Source organism: Orbilia oligospora, assembly GCF_000225545.1.
Source record: "Orbilia oligospora ATCC 24927 unplaced genomic scaffold scaffold00215, whole genome shotgun sequence".
NCBI classification, from domain to species: Eukaryota; Fungi; Ascomycota; class Orbiliomycetes; order Orbiliales; family Orbiliaceae; genus Orbilia; species Orbilia oligospora.
Window position 1 is genome coordinate 2,259,904 of NW_011645772.1, and position 14,688 is coordinate 2,274,591.

The 14,688-nt window shown below is 46.4% G+C and overlaps 3 protein-coding genes across 3 annotated transcripts; 1 reads left to right on the forward strand and 2 right to left on the reverse strand.

Annotated features, from left to right (window-relative positions):
* Positions 1-56: 56 nt before the first annotated feature.
* On the reverse strand, positions 57-1,744 carry AOL_s00215g666 (uncharacterized protein; the record flags this gene model as incomplete). Its single annotated transcript, XM_011129868.1, has 5 exons — positions 57-85; positions 148-288; positions 349-695; positions 755-1,348; positions 1,437-1,744. 5 exons carry the CDS (start codon positions 1,742-1,744, stop codon positions 57-59), a joined length of 1,419 nt encoding a protein of 472 aa, XP_011128170.1.
* Positions 1,745-3,147: 1,403 nt separating this feature from the next.
* AOL_s00215g667 (uncharacterized protein) lies at positions 3,148-4,736 on the reverse strand (the record flags this gene model as incomplete). Its single annotated transcript, XM_011129869.1, has 5 exons — positions 3,148-3,201; positions 3,275-3,603; positions 3,658-4,350; positions 4,436-4,515; positions 4,690-4,736. 5 exons carry the CDS (start codon positions 4,734-4,736, stop codon positions 3,148-3,150), a joined length of 1,203 nt encoding a protein of 400 aa, XP_011128171.1.
* A 3,530-nt stretch (positions 4,737-8,266) lies between these two features.
* On the forward strand, positions 8,267-13,817 carry AOL_s00215g668 (uncharacterized protein; the record flags this gene model as incomplete). The annotated part of the gene is made up of 13 exons (XM_011129870.1): positions 8,267-8,289; positions 8,356-8,464; positions 8,522-8,654; positions 8,714-8,903; positions 8,960-10,367; positions 10,426-10,893; positions 10,955-11,231; positions 11,315-12,468; positions 12,525-13,115; positions 13,189-13,262; positions 13,319-13,536; positions 13,602-13,751; positions 13,813-13,817. The coding sequence occupies 13 exons, from the start codon at positions 8,267-8,269 to the stop codon at positions 13,815-13,817; spliced, it is 4,800 nt and encodes a 1,599-aa protein (XP_011128172.1).
* Positions 13,818-14,688: the final 871 nt, after the last annotated feature.

Sequence of the window (14,688 nt, forward strand, 5' to 3'; positions counted from 1 at the left end):
TGGTCAGATCTCAGTCTATTCCAAACATTACCATCAAGAATGTCGAAACGGATGATTTAGAAAAGAACGCGAGTAAGAATGCAGGCTAAATGAAATTATTAGTACTTTCGATTTTGTCATTTGTTATAATGGTGCGTATGAACTTACCACCCAAGCTCTCCAACCCGTCGTTGATATCCTTTCTCTCTGACTCCTTGACATCGCTGATATCTGCCATAAGATATGCAACATCCCCGCGAGAATCAGAAATCTGCTTCTCAACGTTGTGGTCTGAGAGAATGGCATTAACTACGCAAATATTAGCGGATCCAACTAGGTTACTTCTACATCAAGAGTGAATATACGAACCTTGCCTCAGAACACCTGGCTTATTATGGTGGATGAAGATGACACGGATATGGCTTGCTTGCTCGAAATCAATCGAGCGAAGTGTGCATTCAGGCATGTTGACGGCACCAATGGTAACACCTTCGTTGACGTAGCGAACAATAGCGTCGCCGACTTCACCTCCGATTGCACTCTGGGCTTCCTCGGTGCTGCCACCGATGTGAGGGCTCAAGATGATATTCTTGAGACCTCGAAGATCCTCGGCCCAGGTGTTCAAATCGTTTGTGAAGAAGTCACCGTTAGCAGCTGGTTCGTTAGGATAAACGTCGAGTGCGGCACCAGCGACTCGGCCAGATCTCATGGCGTTACTATAGATGCGTTAGTGTTGATGTTTCGCTACGGAAAGGCGGGAATGAAAAACACTTACATCAAATCAGGGATGTTAACGACACTTCCACGGCTAGCATTGATCAGATATGAACCATTTTTCATCTGGTTGAACTGCTTTTCTCCAATCAAATTCTTGGTTTCCGGTAGTTCGGGGACGTGCAAAGTCACAAAGTCCGATTGCTGAAGCAACTCTTCGAGCGACCCAACTTGTCTGGCCGTTCCAAGGGCCATAATCGGAACAACATCATAATATCGTACCGCCATACCCATAGCTTCGGCCAGGACTGACAATTGGGCACCAATGTGGCCATAGCCAACGATGCCCAATGTCTTTCCACGGATCTCCCAGCATTTGGCGCTGACCTTATTCCATCTACCCTGGTGCAACTCCAAGCTACGGTCACCGAGTTGGCGAGCAAGAGAGATAACCTCTGCAATCACAAGCTCTGCAACACTGCGTGAGTTGCTGAATGGTGAGTTGAAAACGGCGATACCGTGCTTTGCCGCATATTCAAGATCGACTTGGTTAGTGCCGATGCAGAAGCAGCCGATGACGAGAAGGTTCTTAGCTTCGGCAAGGACTCGGGCTGTAAGCTTTGTTTTTGATCGGATGCCAATAACGTGGGCTTCTCTGTTTCAATCAATAACCAGGAAAAGAAAGGAATGGTTCGTCAGCGATCGCTACTCATGACGTAAACTCGAGGCTTGGTCTTCCCCACCTGATTTTCTCGATCAATTGATCCTCTGGCAATGAACTCTTGTGGAATTCCACCTGATAACCTTGTTTACTGAAGATATCCAATGCAGTCTGGTTGACATTCTCAAGGAGAAGGATTTTGATATCCTCGGTGTTGAACGGCTTGAGCTGTCTTGGAGCTCTCGTAGGGCGAGAACTACGACCAAAGCTAGATGGGAAGTGGCTTCCAGGGCTATGAAAGGTGCTGGTTGGCGAAGTCGAGATGCTCAAGGTGTTTGCGAGAGCATCAAGACCGTTAGCGGCCTTGTTGATGATGTCCTTTGGAGGCATCGTGATTGTACCGATGAAACGACTAAGATCCGGAGAAGATGAAAGAGGAAGGAAGCAATTGGAGCTCCGGTGGTTGTTATATACCCCAAGTTTCGATGGAGGTATAATCTACGAGGAATATTTAGGTAATGTAGCGTGATAATATGATGTAAGTTTGAAGCTGAAGCTGAAGCTGTGTGACGTTGTGATGAAGAAGAAGACGAAGTGTCGTCTGCACTACAAGCTCGGTGATACTTGAACTGAAGGTTGTTGACTGACTAACAGGAACAGGACGTTGATTATGTTGACTTCCAACCAGTACCACTATCATCCCATGGCTAAACCAGCCTTAATAATTTATAGTCTCCAAACCACCGCGATATCGGCCGTTTACTAATGCGATTGACTATGACTCTTTAGAATAAACACCCGAGGAATGGAATCATTTTTGAAACTGCAACTGTCCTGGTCTATTTTTTTCGTTCGAACTCGGCGCGACGGTTAAAGTCCGGTCGCTAAAGCTTCTTACATGCGCCAACATTACCTAACAGCCAAATGGTGGGGGCAAAGCGAGGGGTTCCGGGCTAGTCGGCCTAGTGCGGCAGAGCTCTTCCTCTGCTTTAAAAAAAAAAAAAAAAAAATTAAGAAAATTTCAGAGCACGTCATGCAGCCGGGACGCCTTATTGGACGTCAATAGCCGTTTAGATGTACTACATTGGCTGGAGAATTGTTGTCATCGGTGTTCTAGAATTCTGCGGATTATAAACGGCGCGGCATCGCATGGCATATTATTAAATCGAATCGACTACAAGCAGTCTGAACGGGGTACATGATTGTATAACTATAACTGATCGGAGGAAGGTACGAAGGCCAATTTGTGCATACGGGATGTTCAACATGTTAATTCAACGGCCGTCGCTTCGAATTCATCGGTGTATCGATAATTAAGGGAATAAGAAAAAAGAAAAATAAAAGAAATCGGTCTTTTTGGGTGCATCTGCGGCATATACAGCGTATCATCATCTTCTCTGCTTCCTCTAGAGCAACAAGGATATCCAGTTCACAAGTACTTTAAGTAGTTGTAACAGAAAGAAAAACTCGGGGAAAAAACGTGAGACGACATCGGGAGGGAGGTTTGAAGCTTTCTTTTCTCGTTGTCGTGGACTCTTTCAATACTACTGGTGCAGCTAATCTTTAGCACTGTAGTAAAGAAGAGCTATACGTACGGGAGGAAAATTATATTCAAGTGAAAAAAATGTAAGAGGGAGCAAAGGAAATCACATATCAAAGGAGAACAACCCGCGCCAGGCCCCAGAAAAGAATCGATGGTGCATGGAAAAAGGAAATAAGAGACAAGCCCGGAGATAGATGTAAAGAGAAGTTCAATGAAACGAGAGTTACAAATCGGAATAACAACCAGTTGTTTAACTCTGTTTGCACTCAGCAGCCTCCTGTTTAGGGTTCTTCCTGGACTCATCCTATAGCAAACCGTTAGTATTTTTGTCAAAAAAGTTTTTTTTACAAAAAAAATGGCGGGGTTGGAGTTCTTACATCTTCTTCGGAATCTTCCTCATCCTCATCTCGGTCATCGTCGCTAGCCTCTTCATCATCATCCTCCTCGTCATCCAAATCACCCTCATCGAACTCATCGAGTTCCTCGAACTGTAGAGCCTCCCCGGTGTACCAATCAACGGCGCGTGGGATAAGCTTCTCCTTGATGTCCTCGCCGAGGGTGTAGTCGAGTTCGAGGCGTTGTTCAATTTCTTCATCTTCCTCGGCGTTGGAGCCGTCCTCGCTGGTTGGTGGCTTTGGCGGGGTAAAGAAGTTGAAGAAACTCTCAACGGGAACGGTACGCTTAACAATGCGAGTTTGCTTGGTGTCTACGTATTTCAGTTAGTCTACGGGCTGTAAACATGGGCCGGTTTGATACATACTCTTGTTGCGTTGCTTCTTGCTCTCAATGCGAACGGTGAGGTCTTTGCCTTGCTTCCAATCGACCTTATCACCCTCGGCGTGATCGTAGATGAAATCACCACCGTAGCCATTCTCTTCCTGGTAATAGTAGGTCTTGCTGAGGGTCTTGTTGGTGAAGAATTCGTTATCCTCGAATTCGAAGATGAGGCGGAATCCAGGGCGCTCGAGGTACTCCATGCGGATATCGATCAAGTGCTTGAGAGCAGCTTCATCACGATCGGTAACAGTCTCGGCCAAAGATGTGCTGTTCTTCATGGCAGAGAGCCAGAACTCTGGGATACCCTTGGAAACAATGGCAGTGTCCTCTTCCATCTTGGTGTCGTCAACCTCTTCTCCCTCGGCGGTACCAGCAATGATATCCTCCTGGGTTGGCTCCTCATGGCCGTTGACGATCCTGGAACGCTTCTCGTATAATGGCTTGAACTTGGCGAAATACTTCTTCTCGAGTTGCAGAACCTCTTCTTGGAACTCGGCCTCGAGCTTGGAGTGTTCCTTCTGGACACCCTTGAGACCAGTTATACGTTGCCTGATGACCGGTGGGAGGGATTCAATGTAGCCAGACGAACGGCCGATGAGCTTTCCAAGTCTTCCCTGGATCATAGAGACCAACTGGGGGTTCTGGGCAAGCATGCCGGCAGCAAGAGCACGCTCCTCTGGAAGGTTGTTAGCAAATACGCCGATATAAATATATATTTAAAAAGAATTATTCTTATATAAGAAAGAAATTTTATAATATACCTTCTTCGATGGAAGCAACGCTAGGCTTGACAGCATGGGAAGAGATAGGAGCCTGGTTAAGAGGGGTGTTTTGCGGGGTACTAGAAGAGAAAAAAACATCGTAGGAAGCTTGTTAGCTACTAATATCAACTTGATAGACTGGCATCTGCAAGCTCCGTCTAGTCATCGACAAACGCCAAAACCTGATGATGGCGGTAATGATGACGAAGATGCCGGATTTGAAGCCAAACTCGAAGGTTTAGAAGGTAGCTTACGGGGCGGCCGCGAGGTCAAGCTTCTTATTGCGAATTGGTTCCGACATTGTTATTTTATCTGCTTCTACTGTCCTCTTTGGTTGAATCTAGCTATGGCGAGAGGTTAGCTACCATCGTTCAAACTCCACTTTTTTATGGAACAGCCCTCGACTAAGAAGGCCACTTGCTAACATACTGAAACGAATCGTAAAAAAGGTGGTGATGTCGAGGTCGGTGGAAGGGAACGGAAACTGGATGGAGAGGAGTGCGGTGGAGTGGAAGTGAGGAAGAGGGGGAGGAGCGTTGTTGAGTGTTGGGGAGAAACAGAAGTTCTGGTTGTCGGTGGAAGAAGTTTTTGGAGATTTCGGAAATTTTCTTGTTCGTTCTTTTTCTCTACTAAAAACTCGCTCGCTCGCTCATTCACAGTCCAGAAAATTTGTACTGGCAGAACTCTTAAATAATAATTTAAAAAAAGTTGAGCATCAAGAGGAAAAAAAAACTAGCGCCGGTTTTAGTGGCAAGGAACCGCTGGGGGAAGGTGTCTAGCTTATAAATTTTGCAAATTTGTTTCTCTTTTTATTCCAGTTCGACGAGTTCTTCTCTTTTTTTCCCTTGTCTCGTCTTTACCAATACCACCGCTGCAGTGCGACTGCTGCTCTGCTGCCACTAAGATTTAACTGCTAGCTACATGTATAGTGCTCCACGGAGGGGTGCGCTGATATGGAGGAAAGGGTCTGCTAGGTTGAGAAGGGAAAAAATTCGGAGCTAACCAGCTTGGCCGGTCAGCGAATGGCAGCGCTGCAATTCCAACGGAGGGGACCCAGTCATCCGAATAGCTTCCTCGAAAGTCTATAGGGATCTGGTCGGGTCTAAGGGGGGTCGACCAAGTCAATCGAGTTATTTTAGGGTCTACATTCAAAAAGCTTAAAGGTTTGTTATGGTCAGAGACACGCCGTTCGCGTATGCCTGGGTACACGTATACGTCGGTCCAATGTCAGATCGATTGTTATTTGTTTTGGTACTGATCGGGATATAATTCCAAGTCTGTATATATATACAACTGTTTGGTGTAATATAATATTGAATCCTGGGCTAGCATAGACCCAGGACGGGTGTGTAGGGCTACGGCCAGGTCAATTGAATCAATCCCGGCCGTGGTGTCGGAATATACCAGGACCGATTACATAGGAAGGATCTAGACACCGGTATACATACAACTATGATCCTGTAGAGTTCAGGGCTAGAGTTTTCCCCTAAAAGCATGGCCCTGAAGTTCCAACAATATAGACCAAATGCAATACCTAGATGCTTAGGTCGCTAGGTGTTTATCTCTAAAGAATATGAGAAGACGCTTGGTGATAAGTTGATGCACGCTATACGACCCTTTTCCGTATTTTCGATCTAGAAACCGATTCCTAATCTAATCAGCCCTGAACCAATCTTGTTGACTTAGTGCGGTCAATTTGACACTATACTGGGCCAATGTGCCTGCAGGTTGGGATGGCGGATGGGTATGGATTCACCATTGCGATTCCCAACAGTTATGGTCTGGGGTAAGCCAATTGTATGTAAGTATGTACGGGCGTTACAAAATGCATTCCAACAGTCGGGCTTTCGCATGATATGATACGAGGTCCTTTCGGCTTCTAGAAGCTGGCATCTGTGCCACCACCGGCGGTACGGAATTGACGAAAAGGAAACCCCTAACCCTGCGGCGATGCGGCAGTCTTCCTCTCCCAATTCTTCTTTTTTTTTTTTGATGTCATCCCTAGGAACACGCATTCCTTCTCGAAAATCGAGAGAGTTCGGACGATCCATTCAACATACAATACGAAACCTGTGTGCTGGATGTTTAAAAAAAAGCTTCTTTGCCTGAGCGCTGTGGAGTTGAATGTTTCATCATTTTCCTCTCTCCATCAGACGACTTGGCATTTTTAAACGAGCTGTCGAAACCTCCAAAATCCTTCCTTCCCTTCTTCCATGCGAAACCGCACAACAAACGAGGGAAGGAAAAAAAAAGGAGCTTGAGTTTGTCCGATTGGAAGCTTTCGTCAAAAGCAAGGATAGAGCTGGCATATCCAGCCAAACGTCTTCGGCTAAGGCTACTGATACGGGACCCCGCCCATTTTTGCCAGCTGTCGGTGACAAGGGAAACATGGAGAAACTAGCTTGGAGAACCCACTGGCAGGTCTGGCGGATAGGCCCTGAATAGGAAGGGCCAACATGATATTCTCACAGCCGTCGCAGAACCGCACCTATAGGATGCCATGGGTCCTGTGTTGGAAGGAGGGGGTGTTCTGTCGACCCTTCCTTTGGTATATATAAAAAGGATATAAGTAGTAATTATATCATGCCGTGCTCGTATATTAGTTAGTAACGATTGTGCGAGTAAGCAAGCAAGCAAGCAGTGGCTATACCCTTGAAGATACATGTAGGTGTAATCCGAAGATGCTAGTCAGCATATTAAGGGAAAAGGGGCTGCTGCTTGGGAGGGTCTATGCGATGTAGAGTGCCGTGTGAAAAAAGCAGTATCTGGATGCAGGTTCTGGCTGTTGGTGAACGCTCTCGATCACCACGATTGCGGAAAATTGGAGCTACTTTGTCACGGTGCAGCAAGCTAGCGGTACACTAGGACCCGCCATTCCCATCGATGAGGAATGTCCTAGATAGCCGTTCTCTTGCAAGGGACTTTATTGAGGTCAGTCCTGTAATAACCAAACAATAGAATCAAAGAAAAAAAAAGGGTGATACATTGGACCTGAAGTTGCATGGGTAGGTGTTTGATGTTCCCAGTGCGGTGAGGTGAAGTTGAGTTGTTAATGTTTGGGGAGCTGAGAGCAAAGCAAGCAAAGCAACGTGCTCTCCCCTTCTCCTTCTCCTCCTCCACGCAGTCCTTCCAATTCCTTACACCTCCTCAACCTCACCATTACCCGTCCCGACTCGCCTGCCATCGCTCTTCTCCCCTCGGCATCTCGGCTTCGTGGAAAGGGGGACTTCTTTCTTCTATTATACCGCCATCTATACATCTCTCTGTCTTTCTGTATACTCTCTTGGATATACCATCTTGGTTTGGTTTGGTTTTGGTTGGTGAATGTCAAAAGCTTCAGGGAAGCTAAGCTGTTCAAATCAAACAAGAGCTGATAGGAGGGCCTTTACTCCACCCTTCAGAGCTCCCCGTCATCCATCACCACTCCCATCGACACCACGACTACGAGATAATACGGGCTCATAGCATTCCCGTCAGTTGGAAGTGACTTATTGGATTAAACAGCGAACACTCCTTATTATAGAACATTTATGGTTGACGTGTTTACGAATCTTCTTCTTGGATAGCGGTTGTGTTTTCATACAGCAAGTCAAACCCCATCCGTCCATTCTCCCTATCGTCGTATCATTGTTACTATCATCATTATCTTTATCAATAATTGCTGTCGTCGTCATCGGGCGTTTTTATTCATCGGTTTTAGTCTAGGCATTTGCTAACTCGAGTCCACCCGTAGTTGGATACTACTAGTCTCTAGGAAGGACCTTTCCTTCCAGCTTTTGGAAGCTATAACTCTACTAAAATCCCACCCCTTTAATCTAATACTACTTCACAATGGATCTCTATCAGAAGGGAACGTAAGTGACTAGCTCGTACTTCCGTCGACTGAACCCGATAACAGGGCACGGCTAACGTCCCATTAGGCGGGTCTGGCATCCCGATGTTACCGAAGGATGGATGGCTGCAGAGGTTGAGGGCGTCTCACAGGCTGGGGATAAGGTCTCCATCGTGCTGAAGCTCGATAATGGCGAGGTATGCTGGGCATAAGACCTTGTTATCCGGTATCTCTAGCTCACCCTCCTCCGTTAGGAAAAAACCGTTACGACCAAGATGGCGGCGTTCAAGGACCCAAATGACTCGACGCTGCCACCACTTGCAAACCCTCCAATCATCGAAGCATCCGATGACTTGACAAGTCTTTCGCATCTCAACGAGCCGGCAGGTATGGGTTTAGCCTCATGCTATCTTTCATATGGAAGCTTACAAGTACCTTGCAAATAGTACTCCAAGCCATCAAGCTCCGTTACATGCGTCAGAGCATTTATACGTACAGCGGTATCGTGCTGATTGCTACTAACCCGTTTTACCGCTTGGATTATCTATATAATTCGTCGATGATTCAAGGCTATGCGGGGAAACGGAGAGAGGATCAGGAACCCCATCTTTTCGCAATCGCCGAGGAAGCTTATCGGTAAGGACCAGACTCATCTATTAACTATCGTGCTAGATACTGAGTATGAACTGCAGTCAAATGCTGCGCAATGGTAAAAATCAGACCGTGGTCGTATCAGGAGAGTCCGGTGCTGGCAAAACCGTGTCAGCTAAGCACATCATGCGGTATTTCGCCACTGTGGAAGATCCAGATAAGCCCGGGAAGAAGAAGGATACGAAAGGTGGGAAGATGAGCAAGACAGAAGAGGAGATTTTGGCCACCAATCCGATAATGGAAGCCTTTGGTAACGCTAAAACTACTCGTAACGATAACTCGTCGCGTTTCGGAAAGTACATCGAGATCATGTTCGACCAGCAAACGAACATTATTGGTGCAAAGACTCGTATTTATCTATTGGAACGATCTCGTTTGGTATATCAGCCACCCATGGAACGAAACTATCACATCTTTTACCAATTAATCGCCGGTTCAACTGAGGAAGAGAGAAAGGAGTTTGGCCTCGAACAGGTTGAAGATTATTTCTACCTGAACCAGGGTGGCGACCCCATCATCCCTAATGTCGATGATGCGGCGGAATTCACCCTCACTCGGAATGCCCTTACGGCTGTTAATGTCAGTGAACGGGCTCAGAGAGAAATCTGGAAAATGTTGGCGGCCTTGCTCCATCTCGGAAATGCGAAAATCGGTGGAACCGGTAGTGCGGCATTGCCAGTTTCTGAACCATCCTTTGCGAAGGCAGCCGAGCTTTTAGGTGTTGACACCGCAGCGTTCGCAAAATGGATGATCAAGAAGCAGCGTGTTACCGGTAACGACAAAATTATGTCTGATTTGACTCCCAAGCAGGGTGTGGTTGTCAAAGACTCTGTCGCGAAGTACATCTATGCTAGTTTATTCGATTGGCTCGTTGTTACTATCAACGCTCGTCTTTTGCCCACTGAAGTCTTGGATAAGATTAAGGGCTTCATTGGTGTTCTTGATATTTACGGTTTCGAGCATTTTAAGAAAAACTCGTTTGAACAGTTCTGTATCAACTTCGCCAACGAAAAGCTACAACAGTCTTTCAATCAACACGTTTTCAAGTTGGAACAAGAGGAATACGTTCGTGAAGAAATTAGTTGGAGCTTCATCGACTTTTCTGATAACCAGCCTTGTATCGAGCTGATTGAAGGCAAGCTTGGTATCCTCTCTCTTCTTGACGAGGAATCCAGGCTGCTAGGTGGTTCCGATGGCTCCTTTGTCATCAAGTTGGATCAAAACTTCGCTACACCCGGTGGCAAGTTTGAAAAGTTCTACAAGAAGGCGAGATTTGGAAAGTCTACATTTACCGTCTGTCACTATGCCGTCGACGTTACCTACGACGTGGAGGGTTTCATTGAGAAGAATCGTGATACTGTTCCGGATGAACATATGGAGGTTCTCAACTCAGCCAACAACGAATTCCTGACAGCTGTTCTCAAAACATCCGCTCAAGTCCGCGATAAGGTAGGTTTTTGAATACGATCGAACACGAGATTTTGGGGATGATACTAATTTAAAACAGTCCTCGGACTCTGCTAGCGCGACTCCCGCAAAACCAAGCACGCCTGCTCCTCTTGCCCCAGGTAGACCCGGCCGGAGACCTGCAGCTGGCGGCGCCAATCGTAAACCAACTCTCGGAGGTATATTCAAAGCCTCTTTGATTGATTTGGTCCAGACAATTGGTAATACTGAGGTCCATTACATTCGATGTATCAAACCCAATGAGGCCAAGGTTGCTTTCAAATGGGAGGGACCTATGGTTTTGAGTCAGTTGAGAGCCTGTGGTGTTTTGGAAACCGTCAGAATCAGTTGTGCTGGTTACCCTACCCGATGGACTTACGAGGAGTTTGCCTTCCGATATTACATGCTGTTACACTCCTCCCAATGGGGCGAGCCCCGCGATATGGGTTTGGAGATTTTGAAGAAGGCGATCGAGGAAGAAGATAAATATCAACTCGGAAAGACAAAGATATTTTTTAGGGCTGGCATGGTACGTTAATTTCCTAGGATATGACGAGTACCCGCTCAATCACTTACTTATGGATATTTAGCTTGCATATCTTGAAAATATCCGTACATCTCGACTGAACGAGGCTGCTGTCTTGATTCAGAAGAACCTAAGGATGAGATACTATAGGAGACGCTTCCTGGAAACTATGACATCTCTCCGCGCAGTTCAATCTCTCGCAAGAGGCTGGATGGCCAGGTCCGAAGCACAGGAATTGCGGAGAGTTCATGCTGCAACGACCATCCAAAGAGTCTGGCGAGGGCAAAGACAACGAAAGATGTTCCTTGCTACTCGCAAGAGCGTCGTTCGTTTACAAGCCCGTAAGTTACCGCGACCCCAAAAACCCCCCTTCAATCGGTTTGCCCGGCATTCACGATGACCGACTCACCTCCCATATCTTCAGTGTGCAAGGGCCGTCTTACGAGAGAGCACATCTTGCAAACCCGCCTCGAAAACGCGGCTAGGATTATACAACGTGTCTACCGGTCTAGACAAGGTATCATCAAATGGCGTCAATACCGACGCAAGGTCATTATTATCCAGAACTTATGGCGTAAGAAGGAAGCCAAGAAGGTCTTCAAATCGCTGCGTGAAGAAGCCCGTTCGCTCGACCACATCAAAGAGGTCTCATACAAATTGGAAAACAAGGTCGTCGAACTCACACAGACGCTGCAGAAACGGACGGAGGAAAAGAAGGCACTGGAGTCGCAAGTCGACAGCTTGGAAAGCCAGCTGAAAGTGTGGAGAAACAAGGCCACTGCTTCGGAGCAGAATCAAAGAGAGGCACAGGGCGAGGTCAACCAATACCACGCCTTATCGGCTCGCTTGCCAATATTAGAAGGAGAACTAAAGACTGCGCTGAAACAGTACGAAGAATCAGAAGCGAATAGTCGACGCCTTCAAGAGGATGCTAAGGCGCTCAGGGATAACCTTGCTAAGTCTAAGGCCGAACTTGAGCGCACTATTAGTCGCTTCAAAGAGCAAGAGAGTGAGAACGTAGGTCTTAAGCAGCAGATCACTTTGTTGGAAGATGAAATGAGCAGTAGACCACCACCTAGCTACGGAGGAGCTGAGCCAGCTCCGGTCAAGAATGGTGGCGGCGGCATGAACGAGATTTTCAAGATGGTGGCAGGTCGCAAACCTACAGAACGTCAAAGTGTGGCAGTCACAGGTCCTGCATCTCGAGAGATCTATGGTCAAGTTCGCAACTACGATCCTCGACCACAATCAATGGCAGCACCAAATCAAGGCCATCGCCGAAACGGCTCCGGTGGGTCGGACGGGTTCAACTTTACACCATTGCTCGAAAGCCCCGAGACAAGTGTCGCTCACATCCTCGAGGACGAGAACGCGCTCAATCATGAGGTCTCCTCCGGTCTCATCCAGAACCTCAAGATTCCTCAGCCAAACTCCCAGAATCCTCCTGAAGATAAAGAAGTTCTCTTCCCAGCCTACCTCATCAATCTTGTTACTTCCGAGATGTGGCACAACGGCTTCGTGAAGGAGTCGGAGCGATTCCTTGCTACTGTTATGCAAAACATTCAACAAGAGGTCATGGTACGTTTCCTAATAACGCCTTCAATGTGAAATAGACGGATACTAACGTTGAATAGCATCATGATGGAGAGGAGTTGATCAATCTCGGAGCTTTCTGGCTCTCTAACGTCCACGAAATGCTATCTTTTGTCTTCCTCGCTGAAGATTGGTATGAGGCTCAGAAGACTGACGATTTTGAGTATGATAGGCTCCTTGAAGTCGTCAAGCACGATCTAGAGAGTCTTGAGTTCAATATTTACCACACCTGGATGAAGGTACTGAAGAAGCGTCTCTACAAGATGATTGTTCCAGCTATAATAGAGTCACAATCTCTTCCTGGCTTCGTTACCAACGAGGGTAATCGGTTTTTGAACAAGCTCCTCCAAACATCGAGCGCTCCTGCCTTCAGTATGGATGATCTTCTTAGTTTGATGAACAAGGTTTACAAGGCAATGAAGACATACTACCTCGAGGATACCATCGTCGCACAGGCCATGACCGAATTATTAAAGCTTATCGGAGTCACCGCCTTTAACGACCTTCTCCTTCGTCGTAACTTCTTGTCCTGGAAACGTGGTCTTCAGATTAACTACAATATTACCCGTATAGAAGAATGGTGCAAGAGTCACGATATGCCAGAGGGAACCCTTCAGCTCGAGCACCTTATGGTAAGAGAATCCCTTGCCAAACTACAACAGCTACAACAGTAGAATGTGTTGCTAACGTTTACTGCACGCACAGCAAGCAACCAAGCTTCTACAGCTAAAGAAGGCTACCTTGAACGACATAGAAATTATTCAAGATATTTGTTGGATGTAAGTTGCAGCCGGACATTGACATCTAAGGTTTTTAAAAGCTAATCATAATCTAGGCTCTCACCCCAACAAATCCAGAAACTCTTGAATCAGTATCTTGTTGCGGACTACGAGCAGCCGATCAATGGAGAAATCATGAAAGCAGTCGAGAAGAGAGCCATTACGGACAAGAACGAAGTCCTCCTTCTCGCGCCGGTTGATATGGATGACAGCGGCCCATACGAAATTGCAGAACCACGTCAAATCACTGCCCTCGAGACATACCTACCATCTTGTGAGTATTATACCTCTTTGCGCCCTCTAGTACTACACGCATGCTAATTTTTTGTTGCGCTTTAGGGTTGCAATTGCCCAAGCTTCGCCGTTTGACGGAGATCGTTTCAGCCCAGGCTATTGCCCAACAAGAGCGTGACATTTCTACGAATGGTAGCCTGTCTGGCACAAAGCCAAGCGATCTAGGAGCACTACTTGACCCGGAGCTTATCGGCGGTATGTTGCAATAGAGTAAATAACTGCAGTAGTAGGAACATTCTGCTAACACAACGAATAGCCTAGTCGGACCCATAGAATATCTGGAAACCCCCAAGTAATGACGCCGACCGCTCTAGGGCCTTTCCTTTTGATACAAATATCATTTCTTTGGCATGGATGCTTTATTCCTGAAATTGGTTCCCAAAAACCAGTAGCTCACGTTTTTTCCTTTCTTAAGTTCTCTAAACGCACGTTTAATCAGACGTCACGGCCGTTGAACCAACTTTCCTTCTATGTTTCCCTTTCTTCTAGCTGCCTGGCGGGGAGTGCTACTGGCGTCTTCTAGCTTCTCCATTTCCACAAACTACATTCCCGAGAACTTCACTCGGTATGGTTCCTGTCTCTGTCTCTACTTTTGCCCGCGGTCCTTTTTTTATGCATTCAAGTTCTTATACCATTGAATATGCTGTTTCTACTCTACCATCACGATGCTACAGATAAACTATTGTCGACACCGTGCACGTGTTTAGCTAGCTTTTTGCTTCTCTTTCATTCCATTCTAGAGAGCCAACTCTAAGTTCTTTTGCTGGTCTTTTCTTCGCTCACTCCCTTGTTCCAGCCACTACTTACTTACTACTTAAGTTATGTGGTAGGATGTATGTATAAAAAAAACATATTTTTATGGTATCAAAAGCTATTCTTGATATTTCTAGCTAGGCGAATAGACCAAATTGGAGAATAATTTTACCTAGGATAGATAGCATTTCCTTCCAGTGAATTTGTAGATGCATGATAATCAACCGGAGAGCAGTTTAATTGGGACAGGGGTGGTAGCTGTTCTATTGGGGACCCTTGACATCGCGTGAAAGCTTAGCTTGAGTAACAAGCTAACCGAGCCTCATTCATTCACCTTTACTAAACATCCATTCACCCCATCATACTTATCAGCACATTG